This window comes from Heteronotia binoei, chromosome 15, assembly GCF_032191835.1.
Source record: "Heteronotia binoei isolate CCM8104 ecotype False Entrance Well chromosome 15, APGP_CSIRO_Hbin_v1, whole genome shotgun sequence".
NCBI classification, from domain to species: Eukaryota; Metazoa; Chordata; class Lepidosauria; order Squamata; family Gekkonidae; genus Heteronotia; species Heteronotia binoei.
The window spans coordinates 23,444,029-23,459,826 of NC_083237.1; the positions used below are offsets into that span (position 1 = coordinate 23,444,029).

A 15,798-nucleotide genomic window follows, 5' to 3' on the forward strand; every position below is an offset into this window, starting at 1 on the left:
CAACTGCAACACTTCCTAACACCTTCAGATGATGCTAATAGATGCAGGTATGTTGGCCTTCCCATTTGGGCTGCAAAAAATGTCACACTGGTGCTAAAAAAAAGGGTAATCCTCTGTGCAAGCATCAATCGTTTCCAACTCTGGGGTGACGTCGCATCACGACATTTTCATGGCAGACTTTTTACGGGGTGGTTTACCATTGCCTTCCCCAGTCATCTACACTTTCCCCCCAGCAAGCTGGGTACTCATTTTACCGACCTCGGAAGGATGGAAGGCTGAGTCAACCTTGAGTCAGCTACCTGAACCCAGCTTCCACCGGGATTGAACTCAGGTTGTGAGCAGAGAGTTTCGGACTACAGTACTGCAGCTTTACCACTCTGCTAATTGACCCTACAGTCCTTATCCATTATTTGCAGGCCTCAGTGACTTGACTGCCAGAAAGCTGCGAGAAGAGCTTCCTATGACATTGTTTCTGAAAGCCTCTGCACGTGTGCTGAGTATTCCTTCTCATTTTCTGCTTCTAGACTTTTTTTTAATCACAAAGTGTGTCCTCCAAGGTCTTTTAAAAAGTACACTAAGTACTCTAGAAAGGATACAGAGAAGCAAGCACACTTCAGTGCATCACATTAAGTGAGCAGTGACTCCTGGAAACTTAGCCCTGGAATACATTCAGTTAGTCTTTAAGGTGCAAGTGGACTCTCGTTTTACAGAGAAGCAGGCTGTAAAATGGACAGTAAGGTGTCTCTTGTTGTTGTCCTACCACTCAGTTATAGTGTCCAGAAACAAACAAACAAATTAGCAACCTGTATTGGGAAAGGGGAAAGAGTGATGTTGTCTCCATACCTCAATTACAAGACCTGGTCATAAACTGTAGAGAAAACAGATGCTTTCAACTCTTTTGGCTAGCAACCTGCTTCAGCAGTAGCATTTGGCAAATCTACTCATTGCCTATTGTTCTTATCCTACTTCTGTTTAGTTGCTTTACGTCTGGAGGTTCAGGGGGGGACCCAGAAACAAAGTTATGGCAGATTGTTTTTGATCTATGTCAATAAAGTACTGATGTATTTACCCTTCAGTGCTAACTACAAGAACAGTGTCAGGATTCAAGTGCGTGGGTTTGGCAATGTCAGTGATGAAGGAAAATCACTTTGTGCATGTTCAGAAACACTCTCGACGCCAGCCAGCTTGAAGAAGCGCAGAACAACAGCTACAGTCCTTGTGTGGATGATTCAAGCATCGCAGATCACATGCTGTTTCTTAAACAGACTCTGCAGGATGGAAGGGAGTTCTTGTTCTTGGTCAGGGTCTTCTCCCCCCCCCCCTATTTTATCTTTATGCAGTTTTCTTTTCTAGGTCCAGAACCCATACTTGTTTTCTCTCTCTTAGTTCCAAAATGGAGGACAGCTCTGAATTTCCTGACAACCCTTCTCACGAGGACAAGCCTGCCCCAGCATGCTTTGCACCCAGGATATCGGAAGGCACAGCACAGTTCCTGGTGAACACCATTGCTGGCACTGCCAAAATGGTCCAGGCAGCTGTTGAAGCACATAAGTCTGCACAGGTGCTGTAAGCCCAGTCCCCAATTCTAGTAATGAACAGACTGAATGAAGGGAAATATTCTGTGTCTCAAAACACTGAGGTGGCTTTCTGACATTAAAAGCTATAATAGAAATAATGCTTTCCCCACCGCTTAAGGCTAGTCCTCAGTGAGGTAGTACTGCGTCTAGGGATGCCAGCCTCTATGTGGCACCTAAGTTTCCCAGCCTCCAGACTACAGAGATCAGTTCCCCTGGAGAAAATTGATTCTTGGGAGGGAGGACTTCTTGGCATTGTACCCCACTGAGATCCCTGTCCTCCCCAGACTCCATCTCAACACCCCAGGAGTTTCCTAGCCTGGAGCTGGCAACCTAGGCCCCCTTCATCCCACACCAGTGGCCAGGGGAGACCAGGCATCCCTGCGTCTGGGCTTCATCACTTCAGACTAATCCATGCGAATAAATCCCCACCATAAAGACTTCAAACAGTGAAATCCTGAGCCTTATTGCACCCTTCTAAGTCCCTTGAAGTCAGTACACATTGAAGGATGTAGCTTTGCTCAGGATTGCACTGCCTGATGTCAGGGAAGAAAGCCAGCCAGAACCCTTTCTCTCTGGCATTATGAGAGGGATGCTTAGAACGGAAAGAGAATCTGCAAATGGACTGTGCGGAAAATAGCTCACTCCCTTGGCTTACGTTCTTCCCTCTAAGATTCATCTCCTTCCCCTGGAGACCCGGGGGGGGGGGGGTGGACACAGCTGAAATCCAGAAGCTTCTTGTCAAAACCTGGCAATTAGGTCCTGAAAAATGTACATTCACCGGAAGGATTACTAAGGGACATGACCAATGTTCCCTCTAAGATGCAGAGTCTTGTGAGCAAAAATTCTACTTTGTGAGCTACTAGTATTAAAGTTGTGAGCTACTGCATAAATTATTGTGCTCTGTGGCCATTTTTCCCGAACCAAGACAAAAATGTGTGAGCTGGAGGCTGAAAATCTGTGAGCTAGCTCACGCTAACAGTTTAGAGGGAACACTGGACATGATGCATCTAAGGCAGCCTAGATATGCAAGATTTTGAATGTTGGGTCAATCCACAGGGAATCTGCAGGGCTGCAACAAGCATGATCTGTCCCCAGAGGACAAATGCAACAGCTTCCATGGATATGATACCAGCTTATAGGTAGAACTCCAAGCCCTGAGTGGTTGTGTGACGTATTCTCTGCCTTCTGCTTCAGCTGGCTTGTTTCAACGCCGAGCAGTCGTTGGGCCAGGCCCAGCTGAGCTACCTAGCAGCACGAGGGTTGTGTGAGAGGCTCGTAGGGCTTTCGAGTCTCCCCGACTACCAGGGAATCTTTCAACACATGTCACATCCCCCCATGCCCTATTCCGAATTCTGCACCATCATCCGTCGAACAGAAAGCGGTAAGCAACTAAAGCCCCTCTGCCTTCTCTGGAGAAGTGTCTCATTCTCCTGCCTTTGTCAAACACAAGAAACTGCCTTAAGCTGAATCAGACCATCGGTCCAACAAGGGCAATAACTCTCCACCCAAATTGGGTAGACCCTGGCTCTCCAGGGGCTCAGGCAGAGAGAGGCCTTTCACATCACCTACTGCCTGATCCTTCTAACATGAGATGCGAGGGATTAAACCTTAAACCTTCTGTGTGCCAAACCGATGCTCTACCCCTGAGCTACAGCCCTTCCCTAAAGGAGTGGCCCATAGTGGGCTCAAACCCACAACTTTGGCGTTAGTAGCACCATGCTGTGACTAAGCTAACCAGCTGGTTTATGTCCCCTTGGTCATTGTCCACTTAAAGGTAGTCCCCTGTGCAAGCACCAGTTGTTTCTGACTCTGGGGTGACGTTTTCACAGCAGACTTTTTACAGGGTGGTTTGCCATTGCCTTCCCCAGTCATCTACATTTCTCCCCCAGCAAGCTGGGTAGTCATTTTACCGACCTCAGAAGGATGGAAGGCTGAGTCGAACTTGAGCTGGCTACCTGAACCCAGCTTCCGCCAGGATCAAACTCAGGTTGTGAGCAGTTTGCACTGCAGTACTGCAGCTTTACCGCTCTGCGCCACAGGGCTCCTATATTGTCCACTTAGTACTGCCTATTTCTCTTCTTGGTCATGCCTGCTAGACTCGAAAACTAACTCATGGCCTCTATGTTTCCCCATGCACATTTCTGTCGCATTACAGCCCTTCTGCATCCCATCCAGGAATGGAAGCCAAGAGTCCCCACTCAAAGGGATCTCAGCCCCGGCTCCGAATGCAGTTGCCCGTAAGTTATCCAAAGGAGAAGCTCCTTAAGAAAGGGAAGGAGTTTGTTGGGCTCTTCATAAGCTCCATTCCTTCCCCCCTGACATCACCATTTCCCACCCAGGCCAGACACTTCAGAGGACAGTTTTCTAGGGGGGATTCAAGAACTGCGATTATTTCGATCTCCTGGCGTCAGTGAAACGGTGAGTGGAATGCCCCTGCGACTGAGAAGCAGACGCCAGTACCGGGACACAACAAGGGCCTAAGTATTTCCCCAAAAGTCATGATTCAGAGACACAGAGCCTGATTGCCAGTAGCCAGCACTGAGGGGAAACACACCCTGTGCATGATCAGGGACTCTGTTATTCCGCAACACGGAAACTGGGGGAGAGCAAGGCACATGCTCAGAGACACTCTGGTACTCCCACCTTTCAGTTGATGTCTGGTTCAAAAGAGACTCCTGGGCTAACTGCACTTGGACCAACAGCCAAAACTTGAATTACCAAGTTGCCTTGTTGCCCTCCACTCCTGTCTGCAAGAAAGAAAGTGTTTGAGCTTCCTCATAACTGGGGCAACCCCCAATAAACATACAAACAACTGGATGCCCCCTGCTCCTGAGACAAGGCTATGGTGTTTGTTGGGGATCCAGATTTTACAAAATGGTTCCAGAAAATGTATCCCCCCACCCCTTCTTTGTTTTCTGTTCTAGGCAGGAAGTCTCTATACCAGGGGTGGCCAAATTTGCTTACTATAAGAGCCACACAGAATAAACATCAGATGTTTGAGAGAGACCACAAGACATGAATAAATATTACACACATGTCTTTATTAAGACTCTTAATACTTCCTTTGCATAGTCAGATCAAACACATATGTATGTACTTTCCATGACCATACTAGAAGGAGACTTAAAAGAAAAACAAAAGCTGGCAATAACTGTCCATAAAACCAGCATAGGGAAAGGTCAGTGAATTATTTTTGGCACCTGTGAGAGAAGGAAACACACATCTACCACATAAATCACTGACCACCATTTGCATCATTATCCATCTCTCTTTCGCTTGACACCAAGGTTAGTAAATACAGCTCCTACAAGAGCTATGAAACTAAGGGGGAACCATGCACTGCCCTCTTTAATTCCATCCCTCCTTCCAGTGGCTCCCTTTGCTCTTGAGATCTCTTTCCCTGCTCTAGGTCTCTGGGCCACCTCTGTGGTTGAGAAGAGCTTGCAAGCCTGCCTATTTCCCCCTACTTCACACATGGCAGAAACAGTTGCCTTCTATGGAGGGTCAGCGCTCAGAGGCTTATTGAGGTCCTGATGCTAAGTATGCATATTTGAGAGTAAGCCTGCAGTAAGTTCCCCCTTGACCTCCAGGAACTGCCCAATATGTGTGAAGAGCCACATGTAGCTCCGAAGCCTCAGTTTTGCTCTATACCCTTCCTCTAGGGCTGCCAGCCTCCAGGTGGGGCCTGGAGATAGCCCAAAATTAAGCTAATCTCCAGAACATAAGAGAAGCCATGTTGGATCAGGCCCATTACACTGTGGCTAATAGCCACTGATGGACCTCTGCTCCATATTTTTATCTAACCCCCTCTTGAAGCTGGCTATGCTTGTAACCACCACCACCTCCTGTGGCAGTGAATTCCACATGTTAATCACCCTTTGGGTGAAGAAGTACTTCCTTTTATCTATTTTAACCTGACTGCTCAGCAATTTAATTGAATGCCCACGAGTTCTTGTATTGCAAGAAAGGGAGAAAAGTACTTCTCTCTCTACCCTCTCTATCCCATGCATAATCCTGTAAACCTCTATCGTGTCACCCTGCAGTCGACGTTTCTCCAAGCTAAAGAGCCCCAAGCGTTTTAACCTTTCTCCATAGGGAAAGTGTTCCAAACCTTTAATCATTCTAGTTGCCCTTTTCTGCACCTTTTCCAATGCTATAATATCCTTTTTGAGGTGTGGTGACCAGAATTGTACACCGTATTCCAAATGAGACCGCACCATCGATTTATACAGGGGCATTATGATACTGGCTGATTTGTTTTCAATTCCCTTCCTAATAATTCCCAGCATGGTGTTGGCCTTTTTTATTGCAATCGCACACTGTCTTGACATTTTCAGTGAGTTATCTACCATGACCCCAAGATCTCTCTCTTGGTCAGTCTCTGCCAGTTCACACCCCATCACACCCCATCAACAGACTACAAAGATGAGTCTCCCTAAAGAAAATGGTTCTTTTGACAGATAGACTTTATGACACTATGCACTACTGAGTTCCCTCCCCTCCCCAAATCCTCCCTAAGCTCCACCCCCAAATCTCCAGGAATTGCCCAACCTGGAATTGGCAACTGTCCCTTCACTGCATGTTAGAATATGCACAGCTGGCTCTAAGGGCCCACCTAAAGGAAAGCTAGGGTCCCTGTAATGGCTTCCAAGTTCCAGACCAATAAAGATGATGTGTGTCTAGGGTTGCCAATCCCCAGGTGGGGACAGGGGATCCCCCCGCCTAGAGATATAAGCTGTAATTCTAAGGTTCCACTTGGAGGTTGGCCAACCTTATAAGGCGCCAGGAGCTCCATAATTTGGCAGGGAATTTCCTATTAAGAAGAAGACTGCAGATTTATACCCCGCCCTTCTCGCTGCATCAGAGACTCAGAGTGGCTTACAATCTCCTATAACTTCTTCCCCCACAACAGACACCCTGTGAAGTGGGTGGGGCTGAGAGGGCTCTCCCAGCAGCTGCCCTTTCAAGGACAACTCCTGTGATAGCTATGGCTGACCCAAGGCCATTCTAGCAGCTGCAAGTGGAGGAGTGGGGAATCAAACCCAGTTCTCCCAGATAAGAGTCTGTGAACTTAACCACTACACCAAACTGGCTCTGACATGTTGGATCCCTGGGATATGAGGGTTGAGGGGACACTACATCTCTGCAACTCAACCTATCCTTCTCTTTTCCCCCCTCCATAGCAGGATGAGGATATGACAGACGAAGAAGAGAGTCGGTCTCTGCATATCCGAGGGCGAAACCCCTCACGCCACAAACAAGTACGTGCCCCCCACAAAATGGGAGAAGGCTGCCTAAGAGTAAATCTAGGAGAAATACACAGAGTATTACTATTAGTTTATTGAAAAGTCTTTGCTCCTTATGGAAGTTTCTCACTTTGAGAATTCTTTGCTCCTTACGGAGGCTTGAAATTTTAGACCTGCTGAGAATACCACAGGAGACTTATGAAAGCTGCTTTACAACTAAGGAATTATCAGCTTAAATTTATCTTCAGCATTCAGAGGATTTGAACAGACATTTGAAAAGAGCTTGTGGATATTCTTGGAATAATGCGATTAAGAGATTTGGTATATGAACATATCGGATGAATTACTATTTTGTATATGAGAATATGGGATGAATAACATTTGTTTGAATATATTGGAATTTTCTTTGTAATCTTGGGTTACGATACTCTGTGTATTTTTTTTCTAGATTTAGATCATGCAGGGGGGCAAGGAGTACTCATGGTTATTTGGTATGCCATGGAGAGGAAGAGACATGCTGCATCTAGGGATGCCAGCCTCCAGGTGGGACCTGGGGATCCTCAGGAATTACAACTCATCTCCAGACTACAGAGATCAGTTCCTCTAGAGCAAATGGATGTGTTGGAGGGTGGACTCTGTGGCATTGTACCCCACTGAGGTCCCTGTCTTCCCCAGGTTCCATCCCCAAATTTCCAGGAGTTTCATAACCTGGATCTGGCAACCCAGTGGCAGGGAAGGATCTGGCAATGTTAGCCACACCAATGTCTTTTATTACTACAAAAAAAAAAGAGTCTTGTTGCTCCCAAACAGGGCTTTTTTGGTAGAAAAGGCCCAGTGGGAACTTATTTGCATATCAGGTCACACCCCCTGATGTCACCAGTGTTTCACACAGGCTTTTCTGTAGAAAAAGCCCAGCATGAACTCATTTGCATATCAGGCCACACCCCCTGGTACCAAGCCAGCTGGAACTGCATTGCTGTGCGTTCCTGCTCAAACAAAAAAAAGCCCTGCTCCCAAATGGTATCTCATCATGACATCACCTTTTGTGGCCTTTTCATTTTTATGTTTTATTCAGCTTCTATCTTGCTCCTTCCCCCACCAAGCAGGACTCAGAGCGACTTCCAGCGATTAAATATACAATCAGACCAACCTATTAGTTTGAAAATCCAAATATTACAAATTAAAAACCTAACAGTCAGTCTACTGTGTCAGATGGCGCCCCAACAATCCATCACAGGTGGGCAACTGGTGAGAACAGAGAAATCCATGGCCCAACACTAAATGAAAAAACAAGCCCTAGAGAAGGGCAGGGAAGGAGGAAAAGGAGGAGGGTAAGATCAAGACAGTAAGGAACATAAGACAAACAGGGTGGAAGGAGGGGAAATGGAGAATAAGGAAAGGGGGAGAAAGAGGGAGGCGAACTGATCTCTCCAGCCATCACTGTCCTCAATCATATGCCCAGTAGAACATCTCGGTCTTATAGGTCCTGCAGAACTGAACAAGTTCCACCATGCCTGAGTCTCACTAGATAGACCCACCAGGTTGAGGCCAGAGCCAAAAAGCCTATGGTCCTGGTCAAGGACAGACAAACACACAAACAGCTTTGGGGCCAGGGATGACCAACAGATTGTTACCAGCTGAGCAGAATGCTCTCTGAGGGGTATATAGGAAGAGGTGGTCCTATAAATATGATGGTCCCAGACCGTTAGGCCTGGAGTGTCAAACATGTGGCCCGGAGGTTGGATGAGGGCTCCCCAGTCCCGCAAACAAGTCTGCTTGCTTCTCCTCTCTTGCTTTCTTCTGAGTCATGGCTTGCTTTGAAAGGCTTGCCCAATCACATAGGAGCTACAGAGCAAAGCCTCTATTTTCTCCATTGGCTGAGGCTTCTCCCTTGGGGAGGAAGGGGAGAGAGGGACAGCTTGCTTTGCTAGGCTCTCTCAATCACACAGTGGAACTACTGAGCCAAGCCTCTCTTCCTTCTATTGGCTGAGGCTCCTCCCCCTCCTCATATCCTGGGGAGGGAGGGAAAGAGCTTCCTTTGCCCAGTTCCCTCAATCCCATGGGAGAGATACAAAGAAAGCACCTTTAAAAAAGAAGAAAGCAACTCTGGATCATTTCTAAAGTTTGTATCTCCCTGGCATTGCATTTTATGACACACATGTCCTGGCTCAACAAGGTCTCATTTATGTCAGATCCAGCCCACGTAGCAAATGAGTTCGACACCCCTGGTTTAGGTTTTAAAGGTAAGAAGCCCCAGTTAGCACTAAAGGATCTGCTGTTGTTGGCTGTAGCCGCTCCCATAGCTCCTTCGATATCTCCCAAAGTTCCACAGTCCTATTCCTTCTCTTTCCCCAACCAGGTGGAGACGGTACTTCTAGAGGATCAGATGGGGGACACGTATGTGACTCAGCGTCGCCGCTCACCCCGGCGGTCCCCCTCCGCTGGCATGGAGGGACTGTCCCCACTAGTGTCCGAGCAGGACCTCAGCACTATTCAGGTACCAGTCTGTCAGCCACAGGAAACTGGGGAGGGAGTGACAGGGGAGGCAGCAAGGAAAGGGTCTGCTGTGTTCCTGCACACTGGCTGGCACCAATCAACTGGGACAGCTTTCCCTAGTGTGGGAGTGAAGTGATGGGAAGCTTTTACCAGTTGACTTCTGCCTTTCTCAGCCAGCTGACTATGAGCAACCAAAAAACAAGGATCTGTCACTCCGCTCTCCAAGCAAAAGGAATTGGGGAGTGTGCTCATTCTGCAATTAGGCAAGCCAGTCGCAGAATTCATCCTCCAGCCCAGTGAGTGTCAAGAAGCATTTGTGAGCAGGAGGAGGAAATACATCTTGAAGTCTCTTAAATCCTTCTTCACCCAAAGGGTCATCACCACATGGAATTCACTGCCACAGGAGGTGGTGGCAGCTACAAGCATAGACAGCTTCAAGAGGGGATTGGAGAAGCATTTGGAGCAGAGGTCCATCAGTGGCTATTAGCCACAAGGAATAGATGGAATTCTCTGTCTGGGACAAGTGATGCTCTGTATTCTGGATGCTTGGGTGGGGAGCAACAGTGGGAGAGCTTCTAGTGTCCTGGACCCACTGGTGGACCTCCTGATGGCACCTGGGTGCTTGGCACCTGGGTGCTTTTCTGGGTTTTATTTGCCACTGTGTAACAGAGTGTTGGAATGGATGGGCCTCTGGCCTGATCCAGCATGACTCTTTTTATGTTCTTAAGCCTGGAAAGGCATGCCTCACACAGCCCTTTGCACCTCCCCGGGACTAGCAGAAGCAGGAAGAAAAATCTTTCCAAGTTTGCAAATTAGCAAGTAATGGAAGCAGCAAATTTCACCTTCCTTGGTGCAGAACATGGGTGACTTTGGAGCATAAATACGAATGACCCTTTTCCTGGCAATGAGTTTAGGAGATAGCATGACCCAGTGCTAAGGATAATCCTTTATTTTTAATTACTGCATGTGTATCCCAGCCTTCCTCTGAGATGTTTGTGCCAGCAGCACCAGGCATGAAGTTCCTGTTTTGTCCTCACAGCAGCCCTCCAAGGTAGGGTAAGCTGAAGAGGCCAACCAGCCCAAGGTCACCCAGAAAGCTTCAAGTCGGAAGGGGAGGTTTTGCATGTGGGTCTGCCCAGCGCTCCATTCCCTCTGACACAGTGGGTCTAGGGTTGCCAAGTCCAATTCAAGAAATATCAGGGGACTTTCGGGGGTGGAGCCAGGAGACTTTGGGGTGGAGCCAGGAGACATTAGGGGTGGAGCCAAGATCAAGGCTGTAACAAGCATAATTGAACTCCAAAGGGAGTTCTGGCCATCACATTTAAAGGGACGGCACACCTTTTCAATTCCTTCCTTCCATAGGAAATAATGAAGGATAGGGGCACCTTCTTTTAGGGCTCATAGAATTGGACCCCCTGGTCCAATCTTTTTGAAACGTGGGGAGTACTTTGGGGAGAGGCACTAGATGCTATACTGAAAATTTGATGCTTCTACCCCAAAAAACAGCCCCCCAAGAGCCCCGGATACCCGCAGATCAATTCTCCATGATTTTCTATGGGAATAAATCTCCATAGGGAATAATAGAGCTCCCAGCAGACATTTCCCTCCTCTCCCCCCACTTTCTGACGACCCTGAAGTGGGGGGAGGGCCTCCAAACCGGGGGAGCCCCTGCCCCCACCTGGGGATTGGCAACCCTAGGTGGGTCTCACCCCACATAAATACATAAATGCAGGGGTCATTTTGTAGAAAAAGAGGGGCCAGAGCTCATTAGCACAACTCATTTGCATAACATATTTGCATATGCCATACACCCCTGATATCACCGGAAATTATGAAATTATATCCGCTCAGCATCTACCTTAAAATGCTTCTTGAATTAGAATTGTCATAATAAAACCTGACTCCCATCATACTTTTAAAATTAATTTCTCTTATGTGGCCACAGTGGCATGAGGAGGATTTCCATTGGTCTGCTTTATATTTCTGGGTTATTTTCCCATTTTTTGCCGGGGGGGGGGGATGATAGAAAGTTTGCCAAATCTTTAGAGTTCAGCAAAATTCTCACAGGGGGTTTGAACAATGGAGCCCAGAAGCAAGTGGGGTTTTTTGGGAACGGGAGGTTAAGAAAGAGCACAATACAGTTTAGAGGCTCCAGAGCTCTGCTCCTGTGAGCTCCTACCCAAAATGAGGCTTGTAAATATGTAAATGAAAGAATTCCATTCATTTGGTGTCTCACCCAGCAACTACGAAAAGCACATAGACCTTGTCCTTTTCCCTCCACCCCCAATCCTGCATAAAATCTACCAGACTACCAGATTTGTAGGCAGAAAAGGAAAGACAGGACAGGTTTCCACAATACTATGCCCAAGGACACTTTTTCATCAAAGGCTTCTGTTTTTCACAAGCTTTAAGGCGACCACCCAATCCAGCCATTTTATATTTGCATGGGCTATGGGGTGGAGTTTTTGTTGTTGTTGTTCAGTCGCACAGTTGAGTCTGACTCTTTGTGACCCCATGGACAAAGTCACGCCAGGCCCTCCTGTCTTCCGCCATCCTCTGAAGTCTGCTCAAATTCATGTTTGTTACATCGGTAATGCTGTCCAGCCATCTCATCTTTTGCTGTCCCCTTCATCTTTTGCCTTCTGTCTTTCCCTGCATCAGGATCTTCTTCAGTGAGTGCTCACTTCTCATTTGGTGGTCAAAGTATTTGAGCTTCAGCTTCAGCATCTGACCTTCCAGGGAACAGTCTGGGTTGATTTCCCTTAGGACTGACTGATTTGATTCTCTTGCAGTCCAAGGGACTCTCAAGATTCTTCTCCAGCACCACATCTCAAAAGCATCTGTTCTTCTGCGCTCAGCCTTCCTTATGGTCCAGCTCTCACAGCCATACATTACTACTGGGAATACCATTGCTTTGACTATACGGACTTTTGTTGGCAGGCTGATGTCTCTACTTTTATTATACTGCCCAAGTTCGCCATAGCTGTCCTCCCAAGGATCAACCGTCTTTTAATTTCATGGCTACAGTCACCATCTGCAGTGATCTTGTATCCCAGAAATGTGAAGTCTGTCACTACTTCCATGTCTTCCCCTTCTATTTGCCAAGGTGTGATGGGGCCGGATGCCATGATCTTAGGTTTTTTGATGTTGAGTTTCAAGCCTACTTTTGTGCTCTCCTCTTTCACCCTCAACAAGAGGTTCTTTAGGTCTCTTCACTTTCTGCCATTAGAGTGGTATCATCTGCATATCTGAGGTTGTTGATGTTTTTACCGGCAATCTTAATTCCGGTTTGTGCTTCATCCAGGCCAGCATTCTGCATGATGTACTCTGCATATAAATTAAATAAGCAGGGTGACAACATACATCCTTGTCGAACTCCTTTTCCTATTCTAAACCAATCAGTTGTTCCATATCTCGTTCTGACAGTTGCTTCTTGACCCTTATACAGGTTTCTCAAGAGACATGTGAGGTGGTCTGGTACTCCCATCTCTTTAAGGACTTGCCACAGTTTGTTGTGATCCAAACAATCAAAGGCTTTAGTGTAGTCAATGAAACAGAAATAGACCTTTTTCTGATACTCCTGTGCCTTCTCCATAATCCAGCGAATGTTGGCAATTTGATCTCTAGTTCCTCTACCTTTCCGAAACCCAGCTTGAACTTCTGGTAGTTCCCAATCTACATACTGCTGAAGCCCAGCTTGTAGGATCTTTAACATGACCTTGCTGACATGTGAAATGAGTGCAATGGTGCGATAGTTTAAACATTCTATGGAGTTTACCCCCCCTCCCAAAAAAAGAAGAGTCTCAGACTGGACTCTAGGAGACCCAGGTTTGAATGCCAACTCCGTCATGGAAACTTGCTGGGTGACCTTGGGCCAGTCACACCCTCTCAGCCTCACCGACCTCACAAAGTTGCTTGGAGGATAAAACGGAGCAGGGGAGAAGGCTGGAAGCTACTCTGGGTCCCCACGTGGAGGCAAAAGGTGTGTTTTAAATGAAGTAAGTGAAATAAATACAAAACTAAATAAGTATAAAATAAATAAGTGAATGTATGTGAAAGAGCAACAGCCCTTCTTGCCTCCCACTGAGAAGTGAACAGATTCTGCGAACTTAGGGAGATCTTAAGAAGGAGGGCAGGAAAGGTTGCATCAGTGCTAAATTCTCATGGCCCTTTTTTATATACCCAGGGAAATGCTGATTGACACTTTGGGGTCAGGCAGCAATTTTTCTATGAGCCAACTTGGCCATGGATTCTGGAAGGTTGCTTTTGGTTTTTTTTGGGCCATCTTGTGGGCATGGAGCAGGTGTCAGTGGGAGTGTGGGGGAAGGTATTTGTGAATTTCCTGCACTGTGCAGGGGGCTGGACTAGATGATCCTGGAGATCCCTTCCAAGTCTATGATTCTAAGGAGCAGCCCTGTGACACCACACGTCCTGCATGCCTGGCCGTGCATTTCTGCTGTTTCTGTTGCAAACACAGAAACAACATTAAACCAGAAAAAGAGCAGGTTTCAGCTTCATCAGGTTGCGGGACTTTGGATGTGTGCATTGCTTCTCATTTCCTCCCTTCTCTACACTACAGCCCCTGATCTGCTGCCCCTCCCGCCAGGGCGGGTCAGGCAAGTTCCTGAGCAAAGTGACCCGTCGGAAAGACCAGCCTCAGCTGCGGCAGAATTCAGACAGCGACACTGACCAGTCGGAGAACTCGGCTAAGGACACTGTATCGACTTGACCCTTCCCCTCAGCACCACTGTATTCCCACAGCATAATAAAAGACATGGCTTAAATCCCATTTTCCAACCCAGAGCAGGCAACCCTGGTTCTGGCACAGTCTCAGGGCTCGGCAAAAGCCTGTTAGGGGGCTGTATACCCTGTCCTTCACCACCCAAAGAAGTCTCGGAGCGGCTTACAATCTCTTTTCCCTTTCCCTCCCCACAACAGAGACCCTGTGAGGTAGGTGGGGCTGAGAGAGTTCTGACAGAAATGGCTCGAGAGGAGCAGCTCTGCGAGAACTTGTGAGTGACTCAAGGTCACATCAGCAGAAGTTGATGTAATTATCGACTTCATTATGGTAGTAGTAATAATAATAATAATAATAAACTTTTATTTATATCCCGCCCTCCCCGTCGAGGCAGGCTCAGGGTGGCTCACAAGACATGGAGTGTACCATGATTATAATAAATACAATTTATACAATAAAATACAGTTAAGACACATTTAGATAAATAAATAAATTAAAACCACTACATCCTACAGTCCAGTGGATCGTTCACCTGTCTAGCTCAGGGTCATCTGCTCTGATTACCATGGGCAACTCTGTTTACAGAGCACAGTGAATGTACTTACATCCTCCATGTACATGCCAATACCTGTTTATAAGATTAAGCAAATGTGCATTTGCTAAACAAATAAAACCAGTGGCCAGTGCCTGGGTAAATGTGGGGGTTTCAATCAGACGTTGATCTGTATCTGCGCTGAATGTAAAATGAGAATTACTCAATACACATATAAAGAAAAACCAAGTGAACGCAGAACAGATTATATGTGTGTTCACTGTAACTTGTAACAGGTTTTTTCCAAGGTCCCGGGGGAGAAAAACCTTCCCAACACCTGGTTTGATTGATAATTGCTCAGACATTAAGCAAGATCTTTCTGCACGCAAAACACGTGTTCTGTTACTGAGCTGTGAGCCCTTCCCAAGTCTATGGAACCAGCATCGCAGTAGTAATAGCACCAGAACAGATCACACCACAGTATTAAAAATATAGGAAAACTTCTGGGCCTGGATCTGTCACCCTATTATTTGGACAAAGCAGGAGTCAAATGGCACCTTTAAGACCAACCAAGTTTTATTGAGAACGTAAGCTTTCGTGTGCTCGCTAAGCACACACGAAAGCTTACCTTCTCAATAAAACTTGGTTGGTCTTAAAGGTGCCATTTAACTCCTGCTTTGTTCAACTACTTCAGACCAACACGGCTGCCCTCTTGGACCTATTATTTGGGAAATGTAATTTTCTCACCATGGTTTCCGATCGGCTAACAGGATTCTTCCGATTGGTTAATAAGAGAAGGGGCGGGTCCAAAAGTGGCAGCTTCAGCTCCTACAAACGAGGCTTCTCTAGCCTCAGTCCTCCGAGAGCTCTATGTGTAAGGTCACTTCCTGGAATAAGAAAGGGGGTGAGGAAGTAGCCTCTCTAGTTCAACGTCTTGGTAATCTCTGTGGCTGGGCTAAACCAAATAGAAAAGTAGGGGTGGAAAGGTAGTGCCGGAAATGGCTGCGGGGAGAGGAAAGGCGGAGTGTAAGTAACAGAAATATCTGGACCTAGAAGGGAGGGAAATGATCGACCTATCGTGGTGGGTGACATCCCATTCTCTAAACTTCTATTTTTTTAAAAAAAGGAATCCCCCTCTGTATTTCTTGTGGTACAGTCCAATCCAGCAGAGAGCTGTGAATCATAAGGGCTTTTAAAGCGACAGCCTTT

The 15,798-nt window shown here is 46.8% G+C and overlaps 1 protein-coding gene across 1 annotated transcript; it reads left to right on the forward strand.

Annotated features, from left to right (window-relative positions):
• The first annotated feature begins 1,392 nt into the window (after positions 1-1,392).
• LOC132584505 (uncharacterized) lies at positions 1,393-14,073 on the forward strand. The gene is made up of 7 exons (XM_060256397.1): positions 1,393-1,561; positions 2,772-2,958; positions 3,733-3,814; positions 3,917-3,995; positions 6,761-6,838; positions 9,183-9,320; positions 13,899-14,073. The coding sequence occupies exons 1-7, from the start codon at positions 1,394-1,396 to the stop codon at positions 14,046-14,048; spliced, it is 882 nt and encodes a 293-aa protein (XP_060112380.1). The 5' UTR covers position 1,393; the 3' UTR covers positions 14,049-14,073.
• The last annotated feature ends 1,725 nt before the right edge of the window (positions 14,074-15,798 follow it).

Bases quoted from the DNA above. Each gene is read 5' to 3' on its own strand.
- LOC132584505 (XM_060256397.1), top strand. From the start codon at position 1,394: ATGGAGGACAGCTCTGAATTTCCTGACAACCCTTCTCACGAGGACAAG. The intron at 3,815-3,916 runs GTAAGTTATCCA...TTTCCCACCCAG, and splicing joins GGCTCCGAATGCAGTTGCCC to GCCAGACACTTCAGAGGACA. The intron at 3,996-6,760 runs GTGAGTGGAATG...CCCCCTCCATAG, and splicing joins CTCCTGGCGTCAGTGAAACG to CAGGATGAGGATATGACAGA.